The sequence below is a fragment of the Rhinoraja longicauda genome, chromosome 6 (genome assembly GCF_053455715.1).
Source record: "Rhinoraja longicauda isolate Sanriku21f chromosome 6, sRhiLon1.1, whole genome shotgun sequence".
In the NCBI taxonomy this organism is placed as follows: domain Eukaryota; kingdom Metazoa; phylum Chordata; class Chondrichthyes; order Rajiformes; family Arhynchobatidae; genus Rhinoraja; species Rhinoraja longicauda.
This window is the reverse complement of record NC_135958.1, coordinates 21,064,039-21,082,798: the sequence shown is the minus strand read 5'-3', so window position 1 is coordinate 21,082,798 and position 18,760 is coordinate 21,064,039. Positions and strand designations below refer to the sequence as shown.

At 45.0% G+C, this 18,760-nt stretch overlaps 1 protein-coding gene across 5 annotated transcripts; it reads left to right on the top strand.

The window, feature by feature from the left end:
• Window positions 1-15,893, top strand: ciapin1 (cytokine induced apoptosis inhibitor 1). Of its 5 annotated transcripts, none has more exons than XM_078400658.1 (9): window positions 1-77; window positions 2,596-2,759; window positions 5,200-5,349; window positions 9,384-9,460; window positions 10,439-10,610; window positions 11,206-11,279; window positions 13,665-13,783; window positions 14,491-14,572; window positions 15,507-15,892. In XM_078400658.1, the coding sequence occupies exons 2-9, from the start codon at window positions 2,603-2,605 to the stop codon at window positions 15,615-15,617; spliced, it is 942 nt and encodes a 313-aa protein (XP_078256784.1). In that variant the 5' UTR covers window positions 1-77; window positions 2,596-2,602; the 3' UTR covers window positions 15,618-15,892. The 5 variants fall into 5 exon arrangements, with proteins under 5 accessions (XP_078256784.1, XP_078256783.1, XP_078256786.1 ...); XM_078400657.1 differs by having other exon boundaries at window positions 2,593-2,759; XM_078400660.1 differs by lacking the exon at window positions 1-77 and adding an exon at window positions 81-109.
• The last annotated feature ends 2,867 nt before the right edge of the window (window positions 15,894-18,760 follow it).

Here is an 18,760-nt window from a genome sequence, read left to right as displayed (position 1 = left end):
ACGTCACCCGCGCGACACCGTGCGCAGGAGCTCGAGCCCCGGGACTGCAGCGACTGACCGGAGCGTCGGGCTTGTTGGTGAGCGAGTGACTGGAGCGTCGGGCTTGTTGGTGGGCGAGTGAAGGGAGCGTCGGGCGTGTTGGTGGGCGAGTGAAAGGAGCGTGGGGCTTGTTGGTGGGCGAGTGACGGGCTTGTTCGTCGGCCGGGTAGTCGATGCTGTGAGTTGAAGACTGCTATTGGAGGCATTGAGGATCGTGGGGAAGGTGGGAGGAGGAGGACGGGGGATGATGGGTGTTGGGCACCGAGAGACAGTAATAGGACGGCGTGTTGTTTGTACAAAGGTGCAGAAGAGGTGCTGCCAGTACATGGGTGTTGAAGTGGTGTTGCCTGTACACAGCTGTTGCCTGTTCATGGGCACAGATATGTGGCAGTGAGGGCAGGAGTGAGCGGGTTTGGAGTGGGGGAAGCTTGTGAAAGAGCATCCTTATTGCTTTGTGCCTTATACGGGCTCTGGACTAATCACTAGCATTATAACCAAGAGGAATTAATCACAGAGTTATACAGCACAGACACAGACCCTTTGACCCAACTCATCAATGCTGACCAAGTTGACTACCTGGCATGGTCTAATTTCCCTGCATTTGGCTGATGTCCCTTTAAATCATTCATATCTACATACATGTCTAAATACCTGTTAAACTTAGTAATTGAACTTGCCTCTGCCACTTCCTCTGACAACCTGTTCCACATTTCCATCATCCTCTGTGTAGAAAAAAGTTTCCCTTAAGATCCCCATTAAATCTTTCCTCTCTCATCTTAAATCAATGGCCTCTTGTTTTAGACCATCCCATCTTGGGAAAACTCGTTAACCAGCACTCGCGCTGCCCATACACGAAATGCAAGTTTCACTTTGGTGGTTCTCCCAAAGATTTGACCCCTCGGCCGATGTAAGACGACCAATCTTGACCTCATTGGGGCTTCCGCGGCTGGACAGTGCAGTTAGCCAACGGCGCAAGCAACTGGACCATTCACCTTACCTACACCCCTCATGATTCTATAAAATTCAGAATTGTATCTGCCTCAATTACCTCATCTGGCAGCAATATGCCTACCACAGTCCATGTGAAAAGGTTGCCCCTGAGGTTCCTATAAAATGTTTCCCCTCTTACTTTAAACCTATGTTCCCTGGTTCTTGATTCCCCTACTCTGAGACTGTGTATCTGTTCCCCTCATGACCTTATACTTGTCTATACGATCACCTCTCATCCTCATGCACTCCAAGGAATAAAGTCCTTGCCTGCTCAACCTCTGCCTGCAGCTCAGGTCCTCAAGTCTTGGCAACATCCTTGTAAATCTTCTCTGTGCCTTTTCCATCTTAACAACATCCTTCCTTTAGCAGGGTGACCAAAACAGAACACAATACTCCAAACGTGGCCTCACCAACATCTTGTGCAACTGTAATGTAACATCCTAGCTTTTATTAATGGGCGTACCTTTAGAATGGAAATCAGGAAGAATTTCTTTAACTAGAGGTTGCCAAGTCTTTGCAGGAGGTGCAGAAGAGATTACAACATTTCTGAGGGGGTCGGTGATCAGGTGTGTGGAAAGGCAGGAAGAAGCCAGTTTAATGTGAGAGGCATAGATAGGGTAGACAATCAGAACCTTTTTCCCAAGGAAGTGTATGGAATAGAGGGATATGGATCATTTGACAGGTGAGAACAGTTTAACTGGGTATCATATTCTGCATAAATATTGTGGACCAAAGAGCATGTCCCTGTGTTGTACTGTTCTATGTAATCCATGCAAGTATAAGGTATTGCACTTTGGGAGGTCCAATGCAAGGGGAAAGTATAAAGTAAAGAAGGCATACAGCATGCTTGCTTTTATTGAACAGGGCATTGAATATAACAGTCATGATGCAGCTTTATGAGACTTCAGTTAGGCCACATTTGGGATATTGTGTGTAATTCTGTTTCCCTTTGGAGGAAGGATGTGGAGACTTTGGAGGTGGTGCAGAAGAGGTTTACCAGATTGCTGCTTGGATTAGAGGATGTTACCATAAGGAGAGATTGGACAAACCTGTATTGCTGTCTCTGGAGCGACAGTGTCTGAGCGGAGACCTGATAGAAGTGTATAAAATTGGGAGGTTTAGATAGGATAGATGGTAGATACAATAGATGGGCATATAGATATGCAGGGAATGGAGGGGTATGTAATATGTACAGGCTGATGAGATTTATTTAGCCAGGCATCATGTTCGGCCCAGGCATAGTGGGTCGACGAGCCTGACCCTATGCTGTACTTTTTTTATGATCTCTGTTCTATGGAACTTTTCATATCGTAAAGGAAATAGCTCCATCTCATTACTAAGCACCTACATTCTACTTCCCTCCACCTCCCTACTTGCATACCTTCCTCCCTCCTTATCCTGAGCCTTGCCTTCTCCCAATCAGCACAATCCCCACCTTCACCCCATCCTTACTGTTATTTGGACTGTATTCCCCAGCTCCCCATGGTGAATAATATTGTAAATTTTATTTCCTTTACATCTGCGACTGATGTCATTCTGTAATATTTACTTCTTGTTCTAAAGCAGTTTTACAATGGATCAGTTTGATATAAAGCTAGGACACTACGTGGCAGTGATCTGGGATGATTTGATCACAGCTGAATCGAATTCCAAGCTGGTGCAGGACATTCGGGCAGTTACTGGCTCTTCAGGAAATGTGGCAATGGAAAACATTGAGAGGCTTCAGCTATGTAAGTATGGAGAACAAGACAACATAGTCACTTTCTCCCCTTATCACCTATTAACTAAATGCAGGTTTTAGTACTGTGTCTGATAAGAACTCTTATTAGCCTGTCCATAACTTGGTACAGAAGATAGTCATTTGACTCCTGCCAGCTCCCAGCAGAGCAATCCCATAAGTCAATTTCTCCTCCCCTCACTCCCCTGTAACCTTGCTACTGAATCACTCTCATCTGTCCATCAACACCTTTAAAAAACACAAAGTGCTGGAGTAACTCAGTGGGTCAGGCAGCACTTCTGGAAAACATAGATAGGTGACCTTATGGGTTGTGAACCTTCAGACTGATTGTGGGCGGGGTAAGAAAGCAGGAAGGGATGACAAAGCACATTAGGTAATAGGTTTATACAAGGAAGGGTGGATTTTTACAGGCAGTTTGTTGGACAGAGGCCAGAATTGAAAAGGCAGAAGTTATGAGACAAAATAAAAAAATGTGAAATGAGAAATGTGAAGCTCGAGGAAGGGATGTAGGTGGAAGGGGAGGGGAAAAATTTGGTGCGAGTCCCGATGGGGTTACTTAGCAAGTGCATGTGACCTCGTGCAAGATGCCTCGTTGATGGCTGGTGCACAAGATAAGAGCTTATAGTGTGTCAGCATGGAATAAGGATCAGCTATCACACAGAACACAGAGAGCATAAATAAGTCCTTTTTAGGCAGACGGGAATGGTGTAAATAGTGTAGTGGCCCAAGTCAGTTCTTCGCCCTCAGATATTTACAATTTATGTTAATGTTGGGGGAGGGGATGGGGATGGGTGGGGAGATTGGCTTATTATTGTCACATATATCATAAAACAGTGAAAAACATTATAACTCAAGCCCCCCAGTTCTGGAAACACTCTTATGAATCGTTGCTGCACCTTTTCCAGCTTAATAAGATCCTTCCTTTAGCTTGAAGACCAGAATCCCCCAGTTTCTGCAATTGTGCCTCAAACCATGGGATGATAACCAACTTGGTGCTTCTACTCAGTCCATTGTCAGTATCCACAGCATATCAGTTCTCCCTGACTGCTTAATCAATGAGTCATACAGCATGGAAACAGGTCCTTCGACCCACTGAGTCGGAAGCAACCATCAGCCACGCATTTACACTGGTCCTACATTAATCCCATTTTTATTCTCTCCAAATCCCCATCAACCCCCAGATGCTACGACTAATCTGCACATTTAGGGTCGCTCGGTTACTGCGGTCGATTCATCACCAACCGAGACATCTTTGGGATGTGCGAGGAATCCATAGCCACTGTGGGAAACCCATGCAATCACTGGGAGAACATATAAACTACAAAATAGCACACAAGGTCAGGATTGAACCTGGGTCACTCTAGCTGTGAGGCAGTGGCACTACAAGCTGAATCATTATACTCCCCTCAGGTGACTGACCTCTGCTGAGCTTGCACAGTCAGCATGACTTCTGTACTCGGCACTGGACATCTTGCCCAGACTGTGCTAGCATTAGCTCCGTCTTACTACTTGATGTTCAGAGGTCAGGTCTGTATATTATGTCCTCCAAAGCTGTGGCTGTTTTTTACACATGCTGGCTATGGCTCAGAAATAACTTTTTCAACTTTGTGCCTGATAGTCATGACTTTAATCCAGTGATCTGACCAATACAATTGTGATCTTAAAGCCTCATGATTTTTGTCTCCTTCTTGATGAACTAGTTACTGTTTTGCCTCAGACTCAGCCATGGTCTATAACTGGCTGAAGTCGGGCAACTGGACACACACCAGTGAGTTGCCGGCATTTTCCTGTGCTGTGCATTATCTCTGTGTTGAACATCATGTTCCATTAACACTTAATCAGTGCAGTTCCCCACAGTTTCTGGCTAATTAAGTTCTGGTTCGTCCATTGTCAATATGCTCGAGAAACTGCAAAATAAATTTTATAGGTGAGAGATTTATCCTCTACACAAGTAGTACTCTAATTCAAAGCTGCTCACCAGCTGAGTTCCCCAGCAGATTGTTTGTTTTTCCAGGTTTCAATACGTGCAGTCTCCCATGTCCACATTCTGCTCCAATCATAATTTCCTGCTCTGTTCCAGGTCCCTTTATTCTCAGCAGTGTCCTACAAATTCCTTCATGATCTCTAACTGATATATTACATACTCCACAAATATCTGTCTAAAGTGAAAAGACTCTTCTTTATTAGCTATATTATCTAGTTATAGTATTTGTTATTATCTAGCTATTCAAATAAATAAGCAAAACACAAAGTGCTGGAGAAACTCAGTGGATCAAGCAGCATCTGTGGAGAGAATGGACAGATGACCTGTTGCCTTTGATGTTGCATGACACGAAGGTCCTGTTGATTGTACTGTGGCTGCTGCCTCTTGTATGTCATGAAGACGGTTGTCAGTGTGCCAGACTGTGAATTACCCTTTGCTCTATTTGCAGCTGCTCACAAGGACTCCAGCTTTGACGTTGTGCTCTCTGGTGTCGTGCCAGAGTCTGTCACTCTGCACAGTTTTGACGTCTTTGCTGAAATAGCTCGAATTCTGAAGCCTGGAGGAAGATTTTACTTCAAGGAGCCCGTGTGTATATCAGGTAGCATTGTACTTTGGACCTTTGATATGCAGTGTAGCATAAGTTCTTGTGCAAGCTTTACAAAATAAAGAAGTGATAAAATGCAGATAGTGATGATGGAAAAACAATGAATGTATTAAGTTGAAAAAGTAAAAGTACAAAATCTGGAAATACACAGGCTAGATGGCAACTGTGAATGCAGAAATAGACTTGACACTGTCTATGACCTCCCGTTGGAACTGTAAAATATTCCAGTAATTTTATCAGGCAATACGGATTCGATTATCTGAATGGATATGGAAGGCAATAGGAGATATAAGTGGAACAAGTCACTAAACCAAAGATGGCGGAGCAATAGCTGGGACTGGAGGCAAGATCATTGCTGGCGACTACATATGAAATTGCTTAACTCTATGCCAGAGGCTCCCAAATTCATAACTGAAGAAGGTGGTTCTGAAAAACAATCACTCAGCCTATGTCTATGAGTCCCCATGGAACGGAAGTAACATCGTGAACATCTTGTTCAGAATTCAGGAAGGTGGAGAGGGAGAAAGTGGAAGGGCGAGTACTATGCCCCTGAACAGGCAGGTGCCACAGCGAACAGGACAGCTATTGGAGTGTTGGGAGAGTGAGATAGTTTGTCAAAGAGGGGCAGCTCCTGGTGACATGCAGAAAGAAGGAAGTATGTAGTCCTAATATACACACAAGATGGCAGGAATGTCGTTTTCTGTATGAGATGCATTTGAAGCAGTGAATTTTGGAATGTGAGAAATGGGGCCTGTTGTGATTCTGTTGCAGGTCCAGGATGCAGGTATGGGTGAAGCCGAAATTTTGGGGGAGGGGGGGGCTTTTTGATCAGGGACACATAACTACAGTAATGGGAGGATATTCTTGGAGGATTGTTTAGTGAGGTCATATGGGTGGCATTTGAAAACAGGAAGGGAGCATCATTTTGATGGGACTGTATTATCGGCCTCCCAATTGACAGGGTGAATTAGAGGAACAGATGTTTAGGGAGGTTGCAGATGGCTGTAAGTATAACAGGGTATTATTAATACGAGATTTCAGCTTCCCTGATATTGACTGGGTCCTCCATAATGTACAGAGCTTATACAGGGTTGGGTGGGGGATGGAGAGTTGGTTAAATTTGTCTGAGGAAACTTCATTAATCAATATTAGAGATTCCTACTCAGGAGGTTGAAACACTGGACCTCCTATTGGAGAATGAGGTGGCAAGTGACTAGTGTAAGTGGGGGGGGTACTTTGGGACCAGTGACCATAATTCTATTAGTTTTGAAGTAGTTAGGGAGAAGTATAGGACTGGTCCATATGTTAAGGTCTTAAATCAGGGCAAGACCGATTTCGGAAGCATGTGGTGGGCGCATGCAGTGGTCGATTTAGAGTGTCAGGTAAGGGGATTTCTGGCAAGTGAGAAACTTTGAAAAGTGAGATATCGAGTCAAACAGCAGGGAAATAGGCCCTTCGGCTCAACTCGTCCATGCCGACCAAGGAACCCAGTATGATGCGAGATGATGAGGCACTGGGCAGGTGAGGGATCAATCTTTGACAGCAGGGGGAAAACTTAGTTTAGTAAAGAAAGAGGACATCTTGGATGTTCTAAAATGGAAAGCCTCATCTTGGGAGCGGATGCAGTGGAGACGAACAAATTGAGATTAGGGGATATTGTCTTTGCATGAGACAGGGTGGAAGGTGATGTTGTCGAGTTAACTACGGGAGTTCTAACCGTAACTGAAGGCCAATGCACCAAAAGCCTTCTTGACCACCTTATCTATCTGTGATGCCACTTTCTGGGAACTATCAACCTGTACTCTTAGATCCCTCTGCTCTATAACACTCCCCAGGACCCTACCATTCACTCCGAAGGTATTGCCCTGTTTGACTTCCTAAAATGCAACACCTCTACGTTAAACTACATTCCTCCACCCACTTGCCAGCTGATCACGATCCTGCTGTAATTTTTGATAACCATCTTCAAATACCATCTGGTACCGTAGACTACGATACCACCCTCCTTTAAAATCATCTACAAACTGGCTAATCATGCCTCGTACATTCTCATCCAAGTCATTGATATAAACCACAAACAGCAAATGGCCCAGATGTATACCACAGGCATCCAGTCTGAAAAAACACCCTTCCACCACCACCCTCTGGTTCCTTCAATAAAGTTAATTCTGTATCCAGTTAGCTATCTCTCCCCAGATCCCATATGATCTAATCTTCCGGGGCAGCTTACAATGCGGAACTTCATCAAAGGCCTTGCAGGGTAGAGTTACTGCTTTACAATGCCAGAGTCCCGGGTTCAATCCTGACTATGGTTGCTGTTTCTATGGAGTTTTTATGTTCTCCCTGTGACTGCGTGGGTTTTCTCGGAGTGTTCTGGTTTTCTCCCATATTCCAAAGACATGCAGGTTTGTAGGTCAATTGGCTTCTGTAAATTGCCCCTAGCATGTAGGATTAAAAACTGGTAGAACATCAAACTATCATTGGTTGGAACGGCGCGGACTCGGTGGACAGAGGAGCCTGTTACCATGCTGTATCTGTAAACTGTCTACTCTAAACCTTGTGCAAGGTTAGGGAGCAAATTGTGCAGGCCAGTGTAGATATATTTGCATCATTATTAGCCACAGGTGAGATTCTAGAAAACTGGAGGGTGGTTAACGTTGTACTGTTATTTAAGAAGGGCAGCAACGATAAGCCGGGGAACCGAAAGCTGGTGACATTAATTGTTGGATGGGATTCTGAGGGACAAGATCTACCAGCATTTGGGTAGATACAGGCTGAATAGGGATGATCAGCATGGCTTTGTGTGTCAGAAATAGTGTCTCATGAATATCCTGGAGATTTTTGAAGAGGTCACCAAGTGGATTGATGAGGGGCAGGGCAGTGGATGTTGTCCACATGGACTTTAGCAAGGCCTTTGACAAGCAATTGCTTGGTAGACTAATCTGTACAACTGGAAACAACGGAGGTCACTGGCGCTGTGTGGCAGCGGCTCTACCAGCTGCACCACTGTGCCGCCCTAGATTTATTTTAACAATGGATCCAGATGTACTTGTACAGGAAGCACTTGGGGTATAACATATGAGTGCAGCATATGATCCGGAAGGTGGTTGAACTTTATTCAGGGAGAGTCGGCGTCTTATTGCGATGTACAGAACTTTGAGGATATCACATCCCAGTTACTGTTGTAATTGGGAAGCAATACTTGTCTTAGATCCACTTTCTGGGAAACGTTTTTTTAAATTAATTAAATAATTTCAGTCAAATCCAAGTGGAAATTAATTATTCAGATATCAATAATATAGTAAATATAATGGTAGTATTAACCAATAAAAGCAGATTCCTGTTGACATTAGGCGTTCTTGAACATTGGACTACGGACTGCCTTGTGACTGCTGTTCCAGATGTCTGCCACCAGTTCTAATGAATTCCTACTCATCCATCGGGCTTAAGTCAACACACAAAATGAATGAAATGCGATTCTTTGTGTTCAAACCTTCAGGCTCTAATGTAATGGCTGTAATGCCAGATTATCCTGAGGCTCAGTGTTCACAGCATTCCAGTTGTGGTCCTGCTTCTTCATTCATTCATTCTGAAATCGATGGGCAGGGCCATCCACTGTGGAGAGAAAAAACTGTTGGAGTATAGACTCATTAGCCAATCCCCAATGATATCTGCCCACTCAAAGGCCTCTTTGTTCTGATGAATCTTTGGCTCTGGTCTGTCTCACCTTTCAAGTCACAGCAGTAGCATGAGGTGTTGCCCTGTAGTGCTGGGGCAGGAGACCACCCAGGGCAGTGAACAGAGATGTTTGCTGATGCCTGAGTTTCCAGCATGCTTCCTGCTGCTTTGATACATCCTGCTTTCACAGAAATGTGATCATCCTCTCACCAAGCATCAAGTATCCTCCTTCAAGCATCAGCATGCAGTGGTAGAGGGTTAAACCAGCATTCACTAGGTCTTAGAAGCATAATATCAGTCATTGGTGTGAAGGTTGTTGCTCTTTAACACTGTTCTTTTCTCTGCATTAGGTGATAATGGGAGATTGAAGACTGCGTCTCAGCTCGCCTCTCTGCTTAAACTGGCTGGTTTTACGGAGATCTGTGAGGTATGGTTGAGACTAGACAGACGCACTATCCAGTAAATGAGAAAACTGCCCTCTTGGTCCACTGGGATGAGCCAGGAATGTCATTGGCGGATGGAGTGTTTTTTTGGAAAGAGAGCAGTCTGGGAGATTGGACATGCTGAGTCTGAGATGGGGACATGCTGAAGGGGGAAGAGTGGTCTATTACAGCTAAGCAGGTGGAGTATTATTTGGGAGAGGATCTTTTACTGTGCTTGAGGGGGGACTACTGTTTATGGAGGTTGGAGTGTTGAAGGAGAGAATGAGCCATGTAGGAGGTGAGGGGTGGGGATGAAGTGGCTCCGGTGGGGTTTTCTGGGTTACAGATGAGTAAGATGAAGGTGCTGCTTGGAGAATTCCTGTGGAAGGGACATGAGGAGGACATCAGGATGGCCCGATGTGCTGGAGAGGGGGTTAGATGAGGGTACAGACTGTGTAGGAGTGATTGGGATGCCTGAAGGGCTGGAGAGGAGGCGTTATGTATAACCACATTCAATGCATCGCACATTACTCTTTGATGTCAGTGCCTGTGTTCCCTATCCTTTTGTAAAGACAGCTGTGAAGAGTTTATTGGACCAGATCCATGCCTTTGCTCAGGTTACATTTCTGATCTGGTAACAGACCCTTTCCTTTTGTTATCCTCTTTTTAAAATGTTTAAAATGTCTACTCTCACCTTAAAGATTCGCACTTGCCGACTTTGTTTCCCCCGACACTGGAGCCTTAGCTCAGCTGCATTTCTTTCACTGCAACCTGAGGCAGGTTCCTGGGTAACATTCAATTCTTCGCACTCCTGTGACTGATTTGCAGAAACTTGATCTGTTCCATAAATGTACGTAGTCAACAAACCAATGGCAGTGGCATTGGGGTCCCTCTGCTTCATTGTTCCTGCATTGCTGTGGTTTGTTCCAGCTCCACTTTGCACACAAATCAGCAGTGATTGTACTACTGACTCTTTGTCACAGATGGAAAAAGAACTTTTGACTGCTGATCAACTAAGTTCCATAGACCAAGGCATCGGCTCCCCTAGTGGAAACTTAGTGAAGCATGGATTAATGGCCAAGAAACCAGACTTTGAAGTCGGATCCTCTTCTCAACTCAAACTGTCGTTTGTTAAAAAAAACAACCAGGTACCAGGTAAGTGTTAATAAGCAGTCAAAGGGGAACTATAAGCATGATGAGAATGTCGTGTAACTTTGCAACTATAAGCATGATGAAAATGTCTTATTAATCCACAATATCAGAAAGATGTAAAATGAAGTCTCCACCACGCTTAACTGTCCCAGGGCAGGTAAAGCACAGATTTCCCCCCAGAATGCACCTCCCAGTCTATACAATGTCCCTGTTTCCATTATTCTTCATGGGTTTTCCTTGTCATGTTTTCATGTTGTAGACTAACCACAATGGCGTTTTTAGTATGTAACTAAGATAGTAAATCCACCAGTCAAACAAATTCATTTCTGGTAGCGATAAAAGATGCTGCAATCCAGTCAGATGTAAAATTGTTAAGAGAGATCACTTCACAGGCAGCTCCCAGAGTTTGAAGATGATGGAATGGGTGTATTCACTGGTGAGCAGCTGGAAAGTCTTCGTCTTTCCATTTAATGAATTTTATGCAAGGTAATGTGGCCGGCTGCAATGCTATCAGGAGATGGCGGGTGGGTGGAAGAAAGGAGGCTGTTAAGGAGCGGGTGCAGGCAGTTAGACTAATTGATGGAATTTGCTATTACAGAGAAGCTACAGTTGGACCCCAATGCAGCAAAGGCTTGGACCTTGTCAGCTATCGATATGAATGATGACGATGTGGTGAGATCCCTCAATCCTCACTACCGTTGCCTTTTCAATGTGGTGATATCCTTCCCTCCACACTACCTTTTTCTGTATGTGTTCAGATCCCTCAGTCCCCACTACCTTTCCATGGTTGGTGTGATAAGATCCTTCAGTCCTTATTAACTTGCTCTGTTTAAAGTGGTAAGATCCCTCTGTAACTGCAACCTTTCTGTTCTTGTGGTGTAATTCCTCTGTCACCATTGCCTTCCCCTGTTTGTGGTGGGATCTCTCAGTCATAGAGTCATACAGCGTGGAAACAGGCTGTTCGGCCCAACTTGCCCTCGCTGACCAACATACACCATCTGCACTAGTCCCACCTGCTTGCGTTTGGCCCATATCATTCTAAAACTATCCTATTCATGTAGCTGCCTAAATGTTTTTTAAATGTTGTGATTGTACCTGCCTCAACTACCATATACCTAACATATTCCAGATACCTCCCATAGATGTTTGACTTAGTGGTCTTTAGTTCCCGGGCTTTTCTTTGCAGCCCTTCTTAAATAGAGGCACAACATTAGCCGGGGTTAGACCCATGTCTAATGATGATTTATATATCTCACCTTGGGTTCCTGCAATTTCTTTTCTAGCTTCCCATTGTTTCCTCGTATTTAGCTGATCAAGACCAGGAGACCAACCACCTTTATTCTACCTTTAAATAAAACAAAATATTTAAAAGCTGGCCAATATTATAAAAGAAGATAGCAAAAATTTCTTCAGATGTATAAAGAGTAAGAAAGAGACAAGAGTGGACATTGGACTGTTGGAAAATTATGCTGGAGAAGTGATAATGGGGAATAAAGAAATGGCAGATAAATTGAATCCTTTTTTGGCATGAGTCTTCACAGTGTAAGACACCAGCAAAGTGACAGAAATTCAAGAGAGTCAGGGGGTGGAAGTTAGTGGAGTGGCTATCACTAAGGAGAAAGTGCTTGGGAAGCTGAAAGGTCTGAAGATGGATGTCACCTGGATTGGATGGACTGCACAGCGTTCTGAAAGAGATGACTTAGAGATTCCTTCATATGGTCAGTTAGGAACTGCAGATGGACGCACTTCCCTCAGTTGTCCTCAGGGCCACTGGAAGTCACCCTCACTTCCTACATCTCGCAGCAGGAGCATACAAATGTCCTAACTGCAATTTTCACTGCACTACCACCAGAGCAACTTGTGAAAAGAAAAGACCTTGCCTTATTTCACCGTTGGCCTCCTTGCTGAAGCCGTGCAAGCCAAAGCCTCAACTTTGCTCTCAAAACTTGCATCGCAACACACAATAGGCCACTCTGCTATACCTTCACTTCTTATTGGCTGCTCTGTTTCTCAGTGAGCCAATCAAACAGTGAGCCAATCATTTTTAAACTGTCCGGCTGCCATTCTGCTCAGTCTGTCTCCCCGTTGGAAACTGACTATATCAACAGCCTACATGGTGCCATCTGAGAATGTTGAAATGCAGCAACGGTGCAACTGAGTCTTGTGAAGTTTACTAAACTGACGTAAACTGAGCTATTCCAAACAGAAGGTAAATGTAGATGATGAGAAAATGGATAGTCTCAACACTAGCAGTGCTGTTTCCGTTTGTTTCCAACCAGAGGTTGCAGAGGTCCAGGCAATTTCATGCTGCCAGGGTGTGGCAGATCACAGAGCAGCTATTGGCAGATTTGTTGGTCCGCTTACACCCTGTCTTGCTGTGCAATTTGAGAAGGTGAACTGATTTGCTTAAGCCATCTTTCCAACCCCTCCCCCTCCCAAATCCACCTGCTGCACCAGATTGTAAGGCACACAGGCTACAGTTGTAAGAACGGCTCCACAAAATGCGGATTAAATTTGTGATGATTTGAGTGACTTGGTGCCTCTCGCAAAGGCCATAAATCGCCCCTAGCCATATTGCCCATGGGTCTCCACGGTCCTCTGATTTGGTTGAGCATGCTACTCTGTCCCAAGTGGCAATTACCTCTGAATCGTAGCCTGCCTCACCAAATGTTTGTTCCAAGCTTTTTCTGATTTTATTTCAAGGTTCTGGTGTGTTGTAATATTTTGCTGCTGCTCAAGGCAGAGGCTCCCACGCACTGAGAATGATGAAACCCCTTTAGTTTGCGGTTCTACAAGCGAACATCATGGAGAGGGAACATCGAAAGCTACCAATCCAAGCTGTGCTCTTCCATTGCTCTGCCCTGCACTGGCACATCCTTTCCAGATCTTTTATTATTAAAGGGATGAATACGTCGAGAGAGATGCTGCTCTGAGTTCTACTATCTTCATTATAGAATCTGTTGGGTTGGAGGTGTCAGGTGCTCATCCTAGAAAACAATGGGAAGGAATTAATTCCATTCAGAGTAAAACAGATTCTCCCTTCCTGTTCTTCTGCAGGATTTCATAGATTCTGATGAGTTGCTGGACGAAAATGATTTAAAGAAACCTGACCCAGCCTCGCTCCGGGTCATGAATTGTGGAGACAGCAAAAAGAAAAAGCGTGCCTGTAAAAACTGGTCAGTGTCCTGCTCGCACTCAAGCCCTTCGGTACTGTGGTGACCACGTGAATCATCTACTTGCAAATCATCTTGTGCCTGTGATGCCAGCTGCTCAGATCTTCCTCCTTCTATACTCACTCTCTGTAAACAACACCTTTTGCTTTCCCCCACTTTCAAGTGCCCATCTCCCCAAATCAACATGCCCTTCCTACCACCTCCAAAACCTTCCCGAGGGGACCTTTGCCATTCCCTTGTCATTGCCCTCCACGAGGGGCTCGCAGTTGACCTCTCCAATGATTTAATGAGTCAATTATACTTTATTGTCACATATACCTCGGTACAGTGAAATATTTTGTTTTTCATACAACCCGGTAAAATCATACAGCAGACCTCACCGAGGCAGTACACACTTGTGTACAAGTGTGTACAAGTATGTACTGCCTCGGTGAGGTCTGCTGTATGATTTTACCGGGTTGTATGAAACCATGTTTTGGCAAAGTTAAAAAAGTTCACCAAACAGTCTTAATTACTGCCTGCCATTGCACGTGGTTGCAGGCCTCTTCCCCCACTTTGCTGATTTCCTTAGTTTTCAGCGCCCCCCCCATCACTCTCGGCACCCCCCCCCCCGTCCCCCCCGCCAGGTCTGACATCGACTCTCACCGCTGTTGTGATTAGTTAAAGCAAAGGTGCTTGCATTTATGTATGACTTGGTCTTTCTTTTTCAGCACATGTGGTCTCGCAGAAGAGTTGGGGGGTAAAGGACCCAAAGATGTAAAGTCCCTGCAGGTCAAATCGTCTTGTGGAAGTGTAAGTTTCCTCAAAATCTGATTGCCCAAATGAATATCGGAGCTTGATCTGGTGTCCAATCTTTCCCAACAAGGCATTAAGAAACAAGAATCAATGATGCATGCAGGGACTTATGCTTGCTCTGCATGTGTCTCTTTAAACCGTATTACACTGGTGCCTTTCATGTAACATAACATAACAGAATAACATAACAGAGCTTTATTTGTCATTCGGTACCAAGGTACCGAACGAAACTACAGAGCAGTCATACAAAAAAGAACACAAGACACATAACCCCAACACAAACGTCCATCACAGTGACTCCAAACACCCCCTCACTGTGATGGAGGCTACAAAACTTCCACTCTCTTCCCCACGCCCACGGACAGACAGCTCGTCCCCGACCGATCCGCACAGTCCCCGCAAGGGGATGGAAGTCCCCGCGGCCGAAATAGATGTGTCAGGAACTAGGAGAGAGGGAATGAAAATCATATTGGAGTTTTTAAGGGAAATTGTTCTTGTAGGATAAAACAAACAGCGTTGATAGAGGGGGCGGTGTTAATATAGATAATTTTCAGCAGATGTTCCATTCAGTGCACAAAATACGAGCTGACATGACTGGGGATTTATCATGTGGGGGTGATCATGGAAGACTGGGGGGTGAAATAAACAGTCAGGTTAGGGCTCTCCACCTTGCCCAAATTATAACTGGTGGAGGGTTCCAAGGAGCAGTTCTTGGCTCTCAATTATTTATCATCTCTGTGCGCTGGAAACTGCCTGTTATTTGCAAGGACCTCTTCTACCAATGTGTGAGTGTTCCCTGTATCATTATACTGCTGGCTCCTTCACCTCATGGTCTTGCTACTCTTCTTTTAGTGGGCCTGGTGCTTCACTGTGCCTGATCTTCCCTGTGTAATAGTGTAGAGAGCTCTAAAGTTGCTGCTTGATTTTGCAGTGCTATCTGGGTGATGCGTTCCGCTGTGCCAGTTGTCCATACATGGGGATGCCCGCCTTCAAGCCTGGTGAACAGATCCTGCTGACGAACAAGACTCTGAGCGATGCCTGACGTGTTTGAAGAAAGTCTGATGGACTGTCACTGCCTGTCTCCACACTGGGTGATTCTGTTCCTTCCATTAGAACTGTCAGATCTGTGCTCTCTCACCTCAACCAAATCAGTGAATCGTTGGATTTAATGCAGTCAGACTGAATTATTATCTCATTACAAAGTAACTGAACTTAACTAAAAATTTAGGTTTATTTGTGATCTCAATTCCAGGAGTTTATTGAGGTGGGAAATAAATTGTAAATGATATCTTGCAGTTCTTCTGCCAGAGCAGATGTGAATGTCTTGTACACAGACTCATGCCATGTGCTTTGTGCCCTCAGCGATGCTGCTTAATCTTTTGCTAGATCCACCACTTGTCTCCCATTATTATCAGTTTGGATGCTTCATTGTGGGAGGAGGAGTACTGAGGGAGCAACACACTATTAAAGGGGCATTACTAAGGAATTACTGCACCGTGGGAGAGGCAATTCCGAGAAACTACTGCACTGTGGGAGGGGCAGTACTGTGGGAGCATTGCACTGCAGGAGAGGTGGCACTGATGAATTGCTGCACTGTGGGGGAGGCAGCACTGAGGGGCTACCTCATTGTGGGAGGGCTTCACTGCGGGGTGAACTACTGATTGAATGCTGCACTGTGGGAGGGGCGGTGCTGAGGAGGCAAAGGGGATATGAAGGGTAAGTTTATTTTCCCCACAGTGGTTGCCATCTGGAGTGAGCTGCCAGAGGAGGTGGTGACATTTGGTACAATTCAGGGGAGGCAGAGCTGGTGGATCTGCTGCATCACAGCGCGAGAGACCCGGTTTCGGTGCTGACCACAGATGCTGTCTGCATAGAGTTTGCACGTTGACCCTATGACCACGTGGGTTTCACTGGGTACTCTGGTTTCCTCCCACATCCCAGACGTGCGGATTGTAGGTTAATTGGCCTCTGTAAAATTGCCCCCCCCCCCGTGAAAGTGGGATAACATAAAACTAGTGTGAATGGTTGATCAATGGTCTGTGTGGACTTGGAGGGCCAAAGGCCCTGTTTGTTTCCATGCTGAATCTCGAAACTTAACTGAACTGCAGATGCTGGTTTACAAGAAAAAGACACAAAGTGCTGAATTAACTTAGTGGGTGAGGCACCATCTCCAGAGAAACAGAAACAGAAAAATAGGAGCAGGCCATTTGCCCGATCGAGCCAGCACTGCCATTCAATATGATCATGGCTGATCATCTAAAATCAGTACCCGCTCCTGCTTTTTCCCCATATCCCTTGATTACTTCAGCCCTGAGCTAAATCTAACTCTCGAAAACATCCAGTGAATTGGCCTCCACTGCCTTCTGTGGCAGGAAATGCCACAGATTCACAACTCTCACGGTGAAGAGTTATTTCCTCATCTCAGTCCAAAATGGCCTACCCCTTAGTCTGAAACTGTGACCCCTCGTTCTGGACTCCCCCTAAATGGGAAACATTTTTTTCCTGCATCTAGACTGTGCAATCCTTGAAGAATTTTATATGTTTCTATAAGATCTCCTCTCATCCTTCTAAATTCCAGTGAATACAAGCCCAATCGACCCATTTTTTCATCGTATATCAGTCACGCCATCCCGGGAATTAATCTGGTGAACCTATGCTGCACTCCCTCAATAGCAATAATGTCCTTCCTCAAATTAGGAGACCAAAATTGCACACAATACTCCACGTGCAGTCTCACCAGGGCCCTGTACAACTACAGTAGGACCACCTTGCTCCAAAGCTTAAATCCTCTCGCAATGAAGGCCAACATGCCATCAGCTTTCTTCACTGCCTGCTGTACCTGCATGCTTACTTTCAGTGACTGGTGTACAAGGTCTCGTTGCACCTCCCCTTTTCCTAATCTGACACCATTCAGATAATAATCTGCCTTCCTGGTCATGCCACCAAAGTGGATAACCTCACATTTATCCACATTATACTGCATCTGCCATGCTCACTCTGCATCTGCATCTGCCCATTCACCCAACCTAACCAAGTCACACTGCAGCCTCCTAGCATCCTCCTCGAAGCTCGCACTGCCACCCAGCTTTGTGTCATCTGCAAACTTGGAGATGTCACCTTTAATTCCCTCGTCTATATTGTTAATATATATTGTAAATAACTGGGGTCCCAGCACCGAGCCTTGCTGCACCCCACTAGGCACTCCCTGCCATTCTGAAAAGGAACTGTTAATTCCTACTCTTTGCTTCCTGTCTGCCAACCAGTTCTCCATGCCAATATCCTACCCCCAGTACCATGTGCTCTAATTTTGCACTCTAATCTCCAGCGTGGGACCTTGTCAAACGATTTTTGTAAGTCCAGATACACCACATCCACTGGCCCTCCCTTATCCATTCTACTTGATACATCCTCAAAAAATCCCAGAAGATTAGTCAAGCATAATTTTGCCCTTCATGAATCCATGCTGACTTTGTCACTGCTTTCCAAATGCGCTGCTATAACATCTTTAACAATCGACAAGCATCTTCCCCACTACCGATGTAAGGCTAACTGGTCTATAATTCCCTGTTTTCTCTCTCCCTCCTTTCTTCAAAAGTGGGGTTACATTGGCTACCCTCCAGTCTACAGGAATTGATCCAGAGTCGAGAGAACATTGGAAAATGATCACCAATGAATCCACGATTTCTAGGGCCACCTCCTTGAGTACTCTGGGATGCAGACCATCAGGTCCTGGGGATTTATCTGCCTTCAGTCCCAATGGTTTTCTTAAACACCATTTCCTAATGTGCATTCCCTTCAGCTCCACCCTCCCACTAAGACTAATGTGCATTCCCTTCAGCTCCACCCTCCCACTAATCCTCGGTCCCCTAGTATTTCTGGGAGATTGGTTCTGTCTTCACTAAGGAAGACAAAAACAAAGTATTCGTTTAACTGTTCTGCCATTTCCTTGTTTCCCATTATAAATCCACCTGTCTGATTGTAAGGGACCTACATTTGTCTTCACTAATCTTTTCCTTTTTGCAGATCTAAAAAGCTTTTTAGAGTCAGTTTTTATATTCCCCGCAAGCTTTCTTTCATGCTCGTTTTTCCCCCTCTTAATTAACCCCTTTGTCCTCCTCTGTTGAGTTCTAAGTTTCTCTCAGTCCTCCGGTTTGCTGCTTCCCCCAGCCAGTTTCAGATTGGTCA

What these genes read in the sequence shown, in the direction of transcription:
- ciapin1 (XM_078400656.1), top strand. An exon ending in GTTTTACGGAGATCTGTGAG is followed by an intron (nt 9,461 to 10,438) that starts GTATGGTTGAGA and finishes TCTTTGTCACAG; the next exon opens with ATGGAAAAAGAACTTTTGAC. An exon ending in ATATGAATGATGACGATGTG is followed by an intron (nt 11,280 to 13,664) that starts GTGAGATCCCTC and finishes GTTCTTCTGCAG; the next exon opens with GATTTCATAGATTCTGATGA.